This window comes from Mastigoproctus giganteus, chromosome 6 (genome assembly GCF_048544385.1).
Source record: "Mastigoproctus giganteus isolate SK-2022 chromosome 6, ASM4854438v1, whole genome shotgun sequence".
Lineage (NCBI taxonomy): Eukaryota > Metazoa > Arthropoda > Arachnida > Uropygi > Thelyphonidae > Mastigoproctus > Mastigoproctus giganteus.
Genome location: NC_143580.1, coordinates 33,829,048 through 33,845,698, shown reverse-complemented (window position 1 = coordinate 33,845,698; position 16,651 = coordinate 33,829,048). Strand labels below are relative to the sequence as shown.

At 34.3% G+C, this 16,651-nt stretch overlaps 1 protein-coding gene across 1 annotated transcript in view; it reads left to right on the top strand.

The window, feature by feature from the left end:
- The window catches only part of LOC150084146 (G1/S-specific cyclin-D2-like), a 133,805-nt gene extending 120,131 nt beyond the window's left edge, over positions 1-13,674 (top strand). Inside the window, exons 4-5 of the mRNA XM_090375063.1 lie at positions 3,333-3,481; positions 13,428-13,674. Of these exons, the coding sequence (XP_090231189.1) occupies positions 3,333-3,481; positions 13,428-13,616 (338 nt within the window). The 3' untranslated portion in view covers positions 13,617-13,674. The remainder of the gene's footprint in view (positions 1-3,332; positions 3,482-13,427) is intronic.
- Positions 13,675-16,651: the final 2,977 nt, after the last annotated feature.

The following is a 16,651-nucleotide window of genomic DNA, read 5'->3' as shown; positions in this document are numbered from 1 at the left end:
CGCTATCTCTAACCGTTTTGACACTAGGGTCTCCTGAATAGGAAAACTTATTTTATAACCACATGGTATATATCAAATATTTATAGATAATTTTTCAGTAAAACCGATTTGGTATGTCAGCGTAACCACTAATAGGATCTGAAGTACAGTACCAACATAGGCATGCGTACCGGTTTAGCAGAAAGCAATCCAAGTTATTGTGCTCCTTGACACTAATGTTGTCAAGCAACAGTATTTACACAGTGTATTTTCTGAAAGGCAATTTAAATGCGGAATTCAGCATATGTTTACAAAACCGTTTATAATTATTCAATTTATTGTTGAAAGTATGCAATAAAATAAACATAAATGTCTTCCTAGATTTGATCACAAATCCTTCGGAACCAATCGGAAAGCGCAAACTAATTTAACTACGATTCTTGGGAAGGCCACAAACGCCATCACACTAGCCAAGATAATAACGGCTTGCTCTCATGTTTCAAGTAGAAAATCGCTATGCTATTATCACATTGCACTGAGAATTGCTTGCTTATTACAAGAGAATTGCTTCTCATGTAAAGCGTAATCGGTCAACTTGTCAGAACAATTCAGAGGAGCCACTACTGATTCAATTGAAGATTGCATGAGAACAGATCGCCCAAGGAAGTCTAGAAAATATAATGATCGATCTCTTCGCAGGATGTCACCCACTCAAAAGTAAATTAACATCAGCGGAACTGAACAGAGTGGAATGAAGTACACGAGACGCAAAATACTTGCCACGAATTTAAGATGGGTGTAGGGTAAACCGTTTTTAATCGAGAAGCAACGAAAATGCAAACTGTATTCATGCAACAACACTCCAAGTGGGGATCATTAAAAAATGAAGAATCGACCTTTTCACTCCATAACCATTCAGGTTAAATTTACGCCCGAGGCCTTCCCCAGTGAAGAATGTCGCCCTTCCTGCATAATTCCTACAGTTTTAAACTTTCTGTAGTTGTTATGGTATGGGTTGTTTAAGTGTACGTTACGTACCAAAGCAGCTATGAGGCGTCCGTATATGGCATCTGTAATTTAAAATATAGTATGGGTATGAAATAATAACAGTGCTAAATACACATGCATTCTTAAAGGGGTGATCAATAATTTTCAATTTATGCTTTTAAATATCACGGAGAGAGCCAAACGCCCTGGATAAATCCGTGTATAAAATATCAACCCAGCCACCATGTCGGTTTCCAAAATGGCAGTTTGACAGAAAGAATAAGCAAAACTTAATAGCGAATAGCTCTCCTTTAGCTTCCAGAACAGCCTGGATCCGTAGCGGCATGGATTGAACGAGTTTCGAAATCATGTCACGGAGATAATGGTTCATGTGACTGAACAAAGTCAGCATGGACGAGTATCCTTGATTCATCAGCAAAGGGAACATAGCTGCCCGGGCAAGTTCGCCCCTGGATTCATGGACTTATGCTGTTTTTGCCATATTTTGGCCCTCTGATCAAGGAGAAACAGCCGGAACCGGGATTCTTCAGACTATACAACGTTTTTTCAACCTTTCATTGCCAGTGTTAATGTTCCTGAGCTTCTTGTCAATATAAAACAAGTACTTTCTTGTTTTATATTGACAAGAGTGTTCAGACGTCGACTGCGATATGGGTATCAAAGTGTGGGTTCCCAAAAACCTCTTTAGTTAGCAATTGTACTGGATTGTTATTTGACTTACTGACTGTAGCTTTTCTGTTACTCGCACAAATCTTGCCAGCCTCTATTCACCTCTAGCGTCAATTAGCTGTTTCTAATCGCTGTTGGCTGGGTGTTATTTGGTTATTGGAGCAATTTCGATAATCACGTAGGTGAAAACCGCAGCAGAGTTGTAATTTCCGAGTAATGCAATTTGCGGGGCGTCTGGACCAACCAAGTTCAAAGCACCGAATTGCACACATCCATCGTCTCTATGTATCTGCTTTATACTGCATATGCAGCTATTGAAGGAGCGCTACATTTCATAAAAAGGTTTACCCAACAAAGTAGCTATCTAGTAGTGTATTAGACTGAATTTGGCATGCCACTAATAAAAGATGCCTTATCCCTGTTCTATCAGAAGTAAACTGATATGAATACTACGCTTTCAATCTGTTAAGTTATGTACTGAATAAAGTAATAACAGATTTAAGGTTTTAATATTACTAGCCTTGCTAACATTTTGTGGCCGTGAACACGTGCTTTTGTTTACTTTTTCTGATTCTGGGCAAAAATTTGCCATTGCTCAACAGAGGCGGCGAAACTGCAAATTCTGTCCCCACCACGCGGGATTCTTATATGAGGAAACCCCATACTCTTTAACAACCATGCCATGCTGACGCCTTTACACCCCCGATGGAAGACCTGGCGGTGTGGCAGTTTTGCCACTGCCACCAAATAACCAAACATTTATTTATGTTACAGGCTGGAAAAGACATTTCATTTCTTCATGATTTGGTCCACCAAATTGCCACTAGTTTCAAATGGACAATATTTTAAAAGAGGATAATGCCAATTACAGTAATCAGCTCGTTTGGCAGCAGCCTGTTGTCTTCAGACAACAGGCTGCTGTTGGCAACAGGCAACGTGTCCAATGATCAAAAATATCGGATTGCTTATCCGATTTTCCTAATTATTGGAGCAATTTTTTTTATCGTAATTATGGGCATAAAAACATGCCTAATAGTTATTAAGGTGGCATACATTTATTTAGTTAAAAATCACTTGAACTTTGGAGGCACTAAATTTTTGCAAACTACTTTTACATGACTGCTTTTAATATTATTTATGTAATTAAGTGTACTGTATAAGTAATATCAAGTATTATATAAGATTCATAACATACTAAATGACCAAAAGTATTCAGACATATACACACACAGATGCAAAAATAGCTTTCATTCAAAAACCTAAAACAAAACTTAATAGGGTCATCTCTGGTTATGCCAATCTCAATCTTCCTGATCATACTTTCTACCAACGCCCGGAAGGCGTCGGTCGGAATTCATTCCCCTTACTCGGCAAAACAACTGCCACAGTCTATTTGGAAGAAGGCCATTTTGGTTGCAACCCAGTCTTACCTTTCAGTTGTTCCTACACGTGTTCAAGTCCAGGCTGAACGATACCGTTCCAAACGACGTTTTGCACTAATGACTATAAAATTGGGCTTATGTGCAGTTGTTCTACCATTGAATACAATGGCACAATATTCGTCGAGGGGTATCGAATACTTTTGGTCACAGTGTACTTACAATGTAGCATGTAAATAACTAATTTTTTTTACTGAATGTGAGACATTTGCGCAAATAAAGTTCTGTATATTTCAGACTTCAAATTTTCCATGTACCCACCATCGATGATAGCAGCGTCCAGTATAGCAGCTGCCATAAGGGGTTTATTACGTTGGTTAGACAGACAGTGGGCCTCTCAGAGCGAGCTTCTCAGTCGTCTAAATGAAATAACAGCCATCGAAGTGGTAAGCTCAATTAATGCATAACTTAACATTTCATTAGTTATGTTGCAAATAGGGAACTACAGGTTTAGAACAGCTCAAATGTACTCGAAATATGCAATTAATAACAACAAGAAGCGTATCCATTTCATCATTTTCTACACTTGTCGGTAGTGGATTCAGAAGGGGGAGAATGGAAAGGACTCCTCTCTCGAGGCGTCCATTTTATTCACAGTCAAGGCCGGCTTGATGGCAATACCAAAGATGCAATCTGAATTATATGTCGAATTCAATTTTGAAAAGTTTGGCGAGGACAAAAGAAAAAGCGTTTTTGATTATGAAGGGACAAGCGCGAAAGAAATCATCCGTACTAATTATTTAAAAAAAAAAAAAAAAAAAAAAAAATGTAAACAATAGTCTAACACCCATTTCAATTTTATGAAGTTTTCTATATCGCAAAAAATAACTAAGGTCTCGATGCAAACCATCTAAATCTGTCAAAAATTTGCATAACATTTGGAAGGCGACATTGCGACGTTTTTTTTGTAAGAAAATTAAAATATATTGTCCAATACTCCTAATTGTATAATACTGAATGCGCTGTAGTTCATTCTTGAAAATAATGTAACAGAAAATATCCCAACTTTATTGTCGCTTTAAAAAAAACATGTCAAAATTAGCAAAGTCGCGTTAGCTCAGCAGTAGTTCTCAAAGTCGAACGATTTTATCGATTTTAAAATAATGTGAAATGGGTATGTTATTATGATGCCATTTTAGAATAATTGAAAAAAAAAAAAAACATGCTGTATAATAATACTAATATATAAAGTCAAATTTTCAAAAATATTTTTTATTTTTTTTTACCAAAGTAAAGAAAGCTACAAGTAATTATTTTTAATAAATAAAAGAAAACATTACTTACAAATAAGAATTCTCAGTACTTTTTAAGTAAATGCTTGAATTTTAATTTTTTTTTATTATTAGCAACATATTTCGCCAGAATGCATTACTTTATAAAACCTCTTGACAGACAATATTTTCGGTGTAGACTTTCCTTGCTGGAGGTCTGAGTTTACCCATTAATATTTACTCATCTTTAATTTTAATAAAGGCTTATCCGAGGTAAGGATTTTAGGCCCTACAGTGATGATAATTTAATGTGGCAATAAATTAATTGTAAAGTTAATTGTATTGAAAGAATACGAGTTATAAATGTTGAGTTGTTACTTACACACTTAGTGTACTTTTACAATACAGATGCAAATAGTCACTTTACTTTGCCAAGGATATATGTCGAATTCTGTGATTGACTTGCCCGTGAATCTCATAATACGATGGGTTGATTATAAAGGTCAAAAAATAACGCACCAGTTTAACATTCAGTGGTTAGTTTATCTAATCAATAAATTCTTTCCGGTCTATCCGGTGAGATACTTTTATATATATATATATATATATATATATATATATACAGGTGACCCCCACTTAACGCTGATAATTCGTTCCGGAAAAACAGAGCACTAAGTGAATCCGCGCTAAGCGAGCTCCGCATTCCCATAAAGTAACATATGTATTTGTAAGTTGCGGTCGGTGCCATAGGATATTTCCTAATCAATAATAAACGGTACTGAAGAGATGCACAAATGTCGGTCAAAATATTTAATATTCAAATATTTGTACATATAAAATATTCTGCAGTACATACGTATATAATTATGTGGTAACTACTTACGTATCAAAATTAAAACTAAAATTCCAATTAAAATTATGAATTTAATTGATCTAATTTGATTTAATTTAATTGATGAATTTAATCATGAAAAATGTGTCGATTTTGGGTTGAACTTTGGCCCTCTTCTAAATAAACTAAAAGGGGTATTAATTTTAAATCCCCCGCAGCGTTACCACCCAACAATAAAGTCACGCGATCCTTCGCCGCTTTGAAACCTGGCATGTTTTTTTCTTCTTTCAATATGAAACTTCTTTTAGGCATTCGTTTCCACAAAAGTCCTGCTTCATCTACGTTATAAACTTGTTGAGAAGTATAACACATAATACCCCTCTTCAATAATTTTAACAAGTTCTTTTTTGAAAGTTTCGGCTCCTTGATCTGCACTTGCGGCTTCTCCCTGGATTTTAAATCTATTCAACCAGCCCTTACCAGTTTTAAATGGTTGCACATTTTTTTTTTTTTAGGTGAGTTTTCTTTAGATAATCATATTGGCTAATATCTCTCTCTTTTTTTTATAATATTTAATTTAACTGATTCTGCATTGGATATTACCTTCAATAAAACTAGTTAACGTCTTTCCATTTCAATCCTAATAGCCCGCCTAGCCCTAGTTGCTTGCAGTGGAACAGCTATCTTTCCCGCTGCTAAAATTAATTCTTTATTTTTTTTTTATAATTGTTCTTACAGTTAAACTTGCAGGTCCTATTATGGCACTCATCCGCTTGTCGTTGACGGGAATCGATTCGCTTCAAAACGTCTTAATTTAATTTTCAAATTCAGTCTTTTTCTTACATTTATAGTCTTCGTACTGCGCCCAGACGTTGCTTTTTCATTCTTATCGGCCATTATTAACTCTTCGAAAATGGAACTGCGTTGGTTGCATTAATTACGATACAATGTTCAAGTAAACTGTCCGTTACGCACGATGTCTAACACTGTGCTGAGTGATGACTAGACTTTGGATAAATGCATATAACGCAAATATTACAAGCAATATACTTGATCATTTTTTAAAATGTTAATCTCGGAATACGTAACAGGTGACTGTACTGCAATTAAATTAGTGTGCGAGAAAATTTCACCGAGCGTGGGAAACGTTTTAATGCTGTTTTGCTATTCATTTTCAAGCTATCGACTCCATCATCAAATGAAACGATTCCGTTAAATATGCCAAAAATGCAATCTGTAAAAGAGCGTTATAGTGATCTGTGACAGCGTTATAGTCAGATACGGGTTATAATATAAGAACAGCGTTATAGCGTTATAGCGAAACAGCGTAAAGCGAACCGCGTCATAACGGGACATGCTGTGTGTATATATATATATATATAATATGCTATACACTTGGTCGTCGACTTACGACCTATGCGACTTACGACTGGCCGCACTTACGACCACCAAAAAAATATACTGTATATAATAAATAATGAATAAATTAATAATAAATCAGGAAATCACTACTGAGGACACCCATAACCTAGGTGAGGAGGCACGTCGATAACGGGAGGCCTGAGGACAGCACCAGGCACATACACTAAGTCGCTCTCTCTCTCTCTCTCACATACACCCAGTCGCTATTAAGCATCTGTTGCGTGTGGTGTATTAATTAAAATTCCACTGAAATACGCATAATATGTTTAGTAAAAGGAAAATGTCTTCATCTACATATACGTCAGCTAAGAAGTCAAGGAAACTATTGATTCAGAGTGTAAAACGAAAATTATCCAGCAGTATGAAAGCGGAAAGAAAGTGAATACGATAGCACGTGACTTGAAATTATCACATTCCATGGCATCGACGATACTGCACCTATTATGTCTACAATTTTAACCAAACAACGATAGGAACCCATCCATGAAATGGAGAAATTGTTGTTTATGTGGATGGAAGATTTAATACAAAAAAAAATACACCCATGAGCCTTCACACAGTGCAATCAAAGGCTAGAAGTTTGTTTTTCAGAGTTTAAAATCACGCGCCGGAGACGATTACGCTGAAGATTTTCAGGCTAGTACTGGGTGGTTTAAGCGTTTTAAAAAAAAGATTTGCTTTGCATAATGTCTCTATAAATAAACATCTCCTACGTCAACCCAAGAACATGACCCTGACGATGCACAACCCAGCACAAGCAAAGATTAAAAATTGATTTTGTAAATTTCATTTGTATTAATTTTTACATTAATTTTAGTGTTTACAGTACATTATGCACAGTATTATTTTTCACATTATGTACAATATAATTATAGATTGTAGTTTTTTTTTTTTTTTTTATAAACAGTACGAATAATAAACCAATTAAAATGTAGAGAACGTTTGAATTTAAGCTCATAGAGAGAGAGAGAGATACCTTCGTTTCTACGCCTAGTACAGTATCGCTAAGTAAAAGATAAAAACATTGCTGTATTTAAAATTAAAAATAAAAGATGATAAAAATTTAAAAGGTTATAAAAATAATTTATAAAGATGATAAAAAGATTAGAAAGGTTAAAAAATACTGTTAATAAATATATGGCCGACATACGACCAGATCGACTTACGACCGGTCAGTCAGAACAGAAGTCGGTCGTAAGTCGACGACCAACTGTATATATATATATATATATATATATATATATAGCATTGTTCCAACTTTTCTGTAAAAAGAATAGAATAGTAAAATTAAAAAAAATAATAATAAAATAAATGATTAATAAAATAAAAAGGAAAGGCCTACGTCTAGATTTAATAACGTATACCCAATCTAATAAAAACGCGCATCTTATTCATTACCTTACTAATTCAGCTTTTATCGTTGTGCTTATAACATCCTGATTTACATTGTCATTCATTCATTCGGACAAACACATCAATTAATTTTGTATTTAAAAATTAACTCACATTAAATTCTATTAATATCATAAACTTGATTTCTGTTCGAGGCTTTTCGGATGATATGATTTATCTTTGTAGATGCTGAACTCGAGGCCAAAAGGTTTTGCTAATGTATAATAGATTGCACTATAAATGAAACAAACGTTGTTTTTTTTTTTTTTTTTTTAATTTTGACAAAATTTACTATTAAATTTTTGACAGGCACATATATTTTATATCGATACTCGCGATTCTCCAAGCCAGCGCTTTATGATAATAATAAATCAATGCGATTTCACGATAATAATGATAATTATTCTTTGACACATCCTGGATAACATGATCAAATTATAGCAATCCTATAATTTACACACATGGCGAATTTTCCCAGCACTCTTTGCACATCAGCTCCGATCTGTGATTACACCTATTATAAATTTAAAAGCTAAAGTAGTGAGAAACAATTTTACCTATTCCAACAATGTTAGCATTTCAAGTGAATAAAATACAGAATTTTGTTGTCCATGATACTTTAAACTAGACTTTTCTTTTAAATAGACTTTTAAAATGAAAATTTTATTATTATTATTTTTTTTTCATTTTATAGACTTTTAAACATAAAAATATTGTTTTATGTTTTTCTGATTATGACCAATGGCTTTTGATAACTGTGTGTCGATGGACATAAAAGAAAAAGATGAGAATCACTGACTTAGAATGACTTCTGATCCAACATGAGCATTGCCTTCTGCTAACCGTTGTACCGCTCTCCTCTGGGATGTGAGATTGCATGATAAATCTTTGTGTATAAAAGAGGTCCCAAACTAACCTTACCTAGAAGCAGGGGCGGTCCTAGGTAGAGGCTGTAGTCCCTATGATCAAAATAATGTGGATTTTTTTTTACTGCTGCATGATGATTAAAGCTTTAATTCCCCGAAACACACTTTTAGAAAATTCTACAACCAGCTCTGCACCCCCCCCCCCCCTATCAGACAGCTATCCCATCTCTAATTCCATGTTACCTTCTTCCCCACTAACGCTTCCTGTACATGCCACTATAGTTCCTGGTTCTTGCACCAAGGGAGCATAGATAGCCCGTTTCCGCGTGGCAAGAAATGATAACGTGCTAGAAACACCTAGGTGACTACTGCTGGCTGATAACTGAGAAGACAGTCATACAACACAACAACATAAAACTCAACATATATGACTTGCTATGCAGAATGGCCTCAACACAGAAACATAAAACGCATTGTGAAGCTGTCTTTAGTACCACGATAACGAGAGAATACACACACTCGCTCGCCCCTTTCTGCTGAAATTGGTTGTATGCATACATACGCTCTCTATGACACACACAATCCTATAATTTTCTTACTCTAAATAAATAAATTACTTGAGAGCCAAGTGGCGAATATATCACTGCTACTAGTGCAAGAAATTAAAAGTAAATATATTAGTTCTTTCTGAATTACTGAAAATATCTGCAAACTCTGAACAGAAAATTTAAATTTCTACGAAAATTCCCAGCATACAACCGCGCAACCTCCTGCTGAATAAAAGGATGCAATCACAATTTCAGTCACAGTTGGGAGCCGATGCTCTAGGAATGCTGGGTAAAAAAACGCCAATTAAAGTGAAGGATTACCAAAATTATTTCTTACTAGAAATAATTATTTTTATTTTATAATTAATTTCCTTATGCTATTTGAGTTATGAACATTTAATTTATTAAACATTAGGTAATCAATAATCTCAAAATATCATCAATCCTACCTCTAGACAGTTTTCATACTCTATATTGTTCACTAGCAGTTGATCCTGATATCGGAATTTCTTGTACTTCGATGAATGTTATCATTTCAGCACAGGGATATATCTGTGAAAGTATTTTTTATGCACTTATTTTCTTTTACTGTTCCCAATCTCCTATTAATAAATAAAACGAATGCACAATTTAATTTAACACAATAATCTCACAAGTCTACGCACAACTTCAAACACTTATATCAACTTTTAGCAGACGTAAATCCAGTTACACAAAACGCAGCCACCTACCGTTCAGAAAATCACGAGTAAAACAGCTGAAAACATAAGCTTACAAAAGAGAAAATAATTATTATACAATTTGTGCTTTGTTGAATAACGCTTGTAATGTTAAAAAAAAATTCTAAACATTAATAATAATATATATTATTTTCGCGTTGTTTCACTCATGTAACCAAACAAAGATAACTTATGTGACGAGACAATATAACGCAATATTACTTTTTCTCCAGGAGTCACTTTAATCTTGTAAAAGTAAGTGCCGTACTTCATTTAGTTTGGGGACCAATATTCATTTTTTAAATATTTCCTTGTTTTTGTACATGTAATGGTTTATATAACATTCTCTCACTCTCCTAAATTATTTCTCAGAAAATTATACATTTTAAAATTTTATTTATTTTTAAGATTTTTCACAAAAATGCAACTTAGTAGGAAAAAATCAAATGAGATTACGTAAAGATGTATTTGATGTTGATTTAGAGACCTCTTTGCTGCACATACACTCAATAGCGCCGCGTTCCTATGTGTCGCCAGTAAGCAAAATAAAATTTGCCGCCCAAAAAGGTTGAATACTGATAAGGCGCCCTCTTCAACTGCCGCCAGTAAGCGACACTTCCCTCGCCTACCCACTTGCGGCGGCCCTGCATACACTGAGGGGTAACTTTATTAGGTACGCTCATCTAATTACGAGTAGGTCCCCGTTTAGCCTCCAGAACAGCCTGGATTTATCTGGCATGGACTACAAAGTGACTAAAGCATGCCACAGGGATGCTGGTCCATACTGACTGATATATTCCCACAGTTGTTGCAAATCGGATCTCTATTCCAAAGAGCAAGTTCCAACTCATCTCACTTTTGGACTGGGATCCAGTGAGTGAGACTACTGAAGTAGGCAGAATTCATTTTGGTCTCAGTTCTGTACGATTCTTGTGACATGGCGTATTGTCCCGTTGAAAGAACCCATTCGCAGAAGCAATTTCCAGATAACCTGTGGTGGTAACTAAATGTTACTTCGCTAATATTGAAGGGGGGGGGGAATAACTGTCTTATCGTGACTGCTCAAAGCTGAACTTATAAGACCACGTGTATTATGCCCATAAATTTCGTGTGTTCTGTGGTGGATTTTCCTGTTTTGCTGGACTAAAAACCCAAGTTTTTGTGTGTGGGGGGGATATCTTAATATTAGCATGTTACAGTAGGAACTTTTTTGTTGAAAGGAGTGGAGGCCAGTTGCCTCTTCGGTTTTTACTCTTGTACTGCATTATTTGACTGACTGTAGTCATGTATTACCCCGCACAAGCCTTGCCAGCTTCCGTTGGTCTCTCGCATCAAAAAACCTGTTCCTCTTTACAAGATTGCCGTTCGCTCAATGTTATTTAGTTTTAGATCAGTCTTGATATACCCGAGATAGTCGCACGTTTAGCTTCAACAAGGTTGGAGAGATACTCATACCAGCGCACATCAGCTACCATCTGATCTTTCGGAAAGGTGGGTGCAACTAATAAAGTGGTTACTCAGTGTAGCCTATAATGGTCACAGAGCACCGGTTGTTATGATAGTAGCCGGTTTAAGGATATTTCGTACGATGCGATTTTTTTAGTTCAAATCCCATAGGAGACTGAAGGCTTCTTTAAGACAACTCCAAATTCAAGCAGCCCCTTGAATTATTCGAAGCCCGTGGAACGTGCTATTATTTGTTTTTGCTAAAGCTTTGAGGCAGCAATGTAAATTGTTTGCATTCTATGGTCAGTTTGCCATGCAACCCTCGCTCGAGTCCAATATTGTTTTAAAATATTATTAACTCGGCCAAGGTGTGAAAAAATCTTTAATTAAAAACTATTTATACTATAAAAGTGTATTTTATATTATATATGAAAATTTAAGCAAATAGGTATTTTTCTTCATGTACCGATTAGGTATTACTACGGCTCAAACACTGTCACAACGCAAAAATTCTATTAGTGAGAGATATGAGGCGAGACAGTAGCTTGAGATTTAACACTGAGGACAACCGAGATATCTGTTAGGTTTGAAGCCATCTTTGCTCGCATTCCATTTGCTGTCCTCACTTCGGTTAAACGTGCCTACAGCCTGGGGACGATAAATCTTAATCGTCCTTGAGGAGGGTGTAGCCCCTCTTAGCTATTTGACGACATCCGCTAATAGAAGAACAGTTCGCACCATTTTGTCATAGATTTCCGAGAACTGCTTAGCTCTAGGGTGGTCTCTAGGGTTGAAGCGTCCTCTCAGTGTAGTTTGTCTTGTGTTTTGATTTCTTTTCTTATCGACCCTCAGCGAATGACCCATTTTTAAAAATTTTTTTACTTTTACTTTTATTAGTTTTTTGGCGAAATTTTATTTTTTTAAAGGCAGAGAATTATGATACCATCTCATATAAATAAATAAATTTTCTGCTTATACTCCAGGACGGCGAGAATTCAAAACTCACGAGAAATCACGTGAGCAAAAACTACATTCAATTCAAATACTGTACTACTATAACACCACTCATTTCTAGCCATTGTACAGTTTTGTATATCATAACAGGGAGCCATGGCGGAGTTGAATTAATGTTTAGGGGCTGTTTTATTAATGTTTACACACACAAAAAAAGACCCTACAGTAATCTTTGCGTTATCCGCTCAACTACGGCAGCTGTTTGAACAGTTATTAAACAGTTATTATTAATTAAACAGTTATTGAAATAAATATAAATATGTTTATACTTATAAAGTATAAATTCTGAAATATATAAATATATTTCAGAATTATCGGAATAAAATGCATTTTGTCAAAAATTATATACTGTATACATTCCAACTTTTATTGGAATGTACAAGCTTATGATGAAAATACCCCACGCTAAGTTTGCACGCCCCCCCCTCCTCTCGACGAAATTTTGGAAACTTCAGAATTTTCACCAAGGTAACCAAACCTATAATCCAGTCTATAAATTGCATACCCTATATTCTGTAACCAATTTACCTACATTACAACATGAAAACGCCAGTCACAGGGGAACTACCTTACCTAAGCCCTAAAACTTGAAAAAGCTATAATAAAATAATGCAACCTAAGATTAAGAAAAGCTGTATGGTATAGGCTATGTTCATATAAGCAATACTGAAGCAGATCTGCTAGTGCTTAAAGTTCTCCCCCATCCCCACTCCACTTTGAGAGCTACATTCCTGGAAGCAACCTGGATATGGCTGCTTCCATGGTGACTCTTATCAGATACTCTCTATATTTGCTAAACTATACCATATTAAGAATTAGGAAATAAAATTTTTTCTGAAAGTTTTTATATTTTTGTAATATTCTATTTTGTTTCCGTTTTAGGACTGTTTACGTGAATGTTTAGAGCAAATTGAAGAAATGATCAATTCACATAGGGTCATTGCTCAGCAGGCTACATTGGCATCCCCTTCCGGAATGAGGGAGAACCATAAGCTTGGCTATACAGGAAATATAGAGACTGAAAGTATGCAACCAGAGACTCCAACAGACGTTCAAGATGTACATTTTTAGCTTTGGTTAGTCGTGCTGGGTGATATCACGTGGCCATGCCGTGCTAGTCAAATCAACAGTACAGTGAAATACATAATTAATCATATGAATAAGATGAACCAAGGATACAAAAAAAATCTGCTTGCAAAGCTACACAACTTCATATTTAATGTCAACCAAGATGCTGCAGAATTGGCAAACTTAAAAGTCACTTTTGTGCTGGATAATTACAGTTATAGGTTTTTAACCATAATGTACTTTTTTTATGTGGTGACTGATTAACTGTAAGCCTTTATATATATGTATTTTTATATATATATATATATATATATATATATGTGGTTCTGTGGATATAAATGTTAGAGGTTAATCCCTGGAAGACTATTCCACAGGAAAACTTATAAAGTATAATATCAGTTCCTATATCATGGCAATTATAGTGGGTAAAGTCTGAACAGGTTACAGATTTTGATTAATGTTGCATTCTAGAAGAATGCTTGTGCTGACTTTCATGTTCATCGTGACAGTAAATTATAATCTTACAAACAGAACAACAAACACTGAAATATAATAAATATATTATTTCTCTGCCGACATAAATATATCAAAGAAATATTCTGAACGTAAGTGTCCTTTCAAGGCAATTTTTTTCTGTTAAAACTCATCCTCTAGAGTAGGGGTTGGCAACCTTTTAGGGGATGATATGCCTGATTGGCATAGTCATTTTTGAAATCAGAGGAGTTTAAGGAAACTTATGAACATGCCTATCTGTTTTTGTGTAAAGTTTTGTAATAGTTGCATGCCGGGATGATGCTCTTAAGAAATCAGACTTAAAAATTAAAATATAATTCTAGCAGAATTACATATATTAGAAATACATTATAATTACCTCAGTATGGTCTTTACTTTCGACCTGCATCATTAATTATGTTAGATTAAAAAAATATACCAATAAAAAAAATCTTTATCTGTTTTCAGTGTATGAAATACAATGCATGCCTGTTCATATAACTAATTGGTGGAGTTGCATTCTCATAGTTTTTTGGTTTTGGCTTTCGTTTATATCACATCTTATGTTGGGACTTATATAGTCGGTTAATAAGTTTCTAGATAATAAAATTGCTGTTATAAATATATTATTTTATTCATTCTTGTGTCCAATATAATAATTTAAATAAAGAATAGCATTATAAGTGCACAAATTTAAACAATTTCTTACCTTTTCTCCAAATATATATGGAACAGTGTATAAAATGCAACATGTATCTGCTTGTGTGATTTTTATATAGCATGCCACTACAGGGTTTAATGAAGTTGTCTTGTGGTGTGCCATTCAGGATAGTTCCTGAGTGCTGCTTCTGACACCAATGTATTAGGTTGCCAACCTCTGTTCTGGAGAATAGGTAATACTGCATTTTTTAACCAATGATTGACTACTGGATGCTAGCATCTATGCTAGATTACATTAGTTCACTGGGTTTTTTTTTTTTTTTTTTTTTGATATTCCTTTCATGCATATTAAATCTGCAAAAACCTATAATTATCAGTAAATGCCAAAAAGTTAATGGTCTTTCTCACTCATTAATTTTGAATAGCTTTAATTTATTCCAACAGCTTTTGAACTTTTGTATCATATTTCATTCAGTCTAATGTTTCCTAATTGACATGCATCTGAAAAGAAGGATGAAGAAAGAAATTAGCTCATAAGAAATGTCATTTTATATATAAAATGTAGAAGTTTTCAGTTTCATGGGATAAGGTAACTATGTGGTATTGAACCTTATTTCATATATCAGCACAATTGGTCTAAAGTATTTTGATATCTGAGGCAACACATATTCTAAAGTCCAGTTTATATTAGAAATTTTCATAAACACAATTATTCAGCATTTGTTCTAATTTATTGCAGCTTTTAAACAAATTCTGCCAATCAAAAATAACTATGAAAAAAGAAAATGCCACCAAAATGTATATCATAAAATAAATATACAAACAGAATATACAATTACAGCTTGCTTCAATGTATTCACACTGTTTTGTTACAGAAAAAAATCTAATGCAAGTTAACAATGAGGCATGGATTTTTTTGTAGCTGTGCAATCTTACAGTGTATGTGCCAGTGTCCAAACCCCTCCCCCCCCTACAAATCCCATCACACTCTTATTTCAAAACAAAGTACTGTACTTTTTTAAAATGCCATACAACAAAAACAATTTGTGCATTAAAATAATATATTAAAAATAACACAGTAATTAGCATTAGTGTTACAATTATTTCAAAATTTTGTTTTATTTTTGACTTATTTAGCACATAGATTACTGCATTACATGTTGCAGTTGTCCTCATATCAACTATCATCATCATTTCACTACTAGTTGGAATAATTTGATCTACGGATGTTAAATATAGAATTAAGATGCACTTTTCACATTTGTATTAAAATAATATATATATATATATATGGTATCATTGTAGATTTTACTATAATAAAAATTTTAAAATTTTTTTTTTTTTTTTTTTGAGAAAAATGCAATTAAAGTACTGGAAATGCTTGTTCCCAAAATCATATTTTTAATTAAAACACAAAACAATGCTATTTTCAATGCTTTTTTTTAGGATATTTTTTTCCCTCAGATTTTAAATCAGAAAAGTGATTAATCTTTCTTAGCACTGTTGATCAAAAATTAAAGCATTTGGCATATGTAGTGACATATAGTAAAAGTTAATGATTTCTATTACTTTAAAATGGGTAGTATGGCTAAAAATGTGAGATCATAAGTTATCATATGATGAACAATGAACATTGGCATTAGTAGAGGAATATGATGCAAGAAAGCAAGCTTATGCAGCATCAGCCAGAAAAAAAAAAAACTTCCACTTCATCCCCTCTGTTCGTTCGAAATACCTGTCCAGCTCAGCCTTAAATTTATTTAGGCTATCAACTTCCACAACAAGGGATGGAAGTCTGTTCCACCAACCAACTACCCGCTGGCTAAAGGCAAATTTACGGACATCTATCTTTCCTCAATTTGAATTTATGCCCTCTCAGATGATTA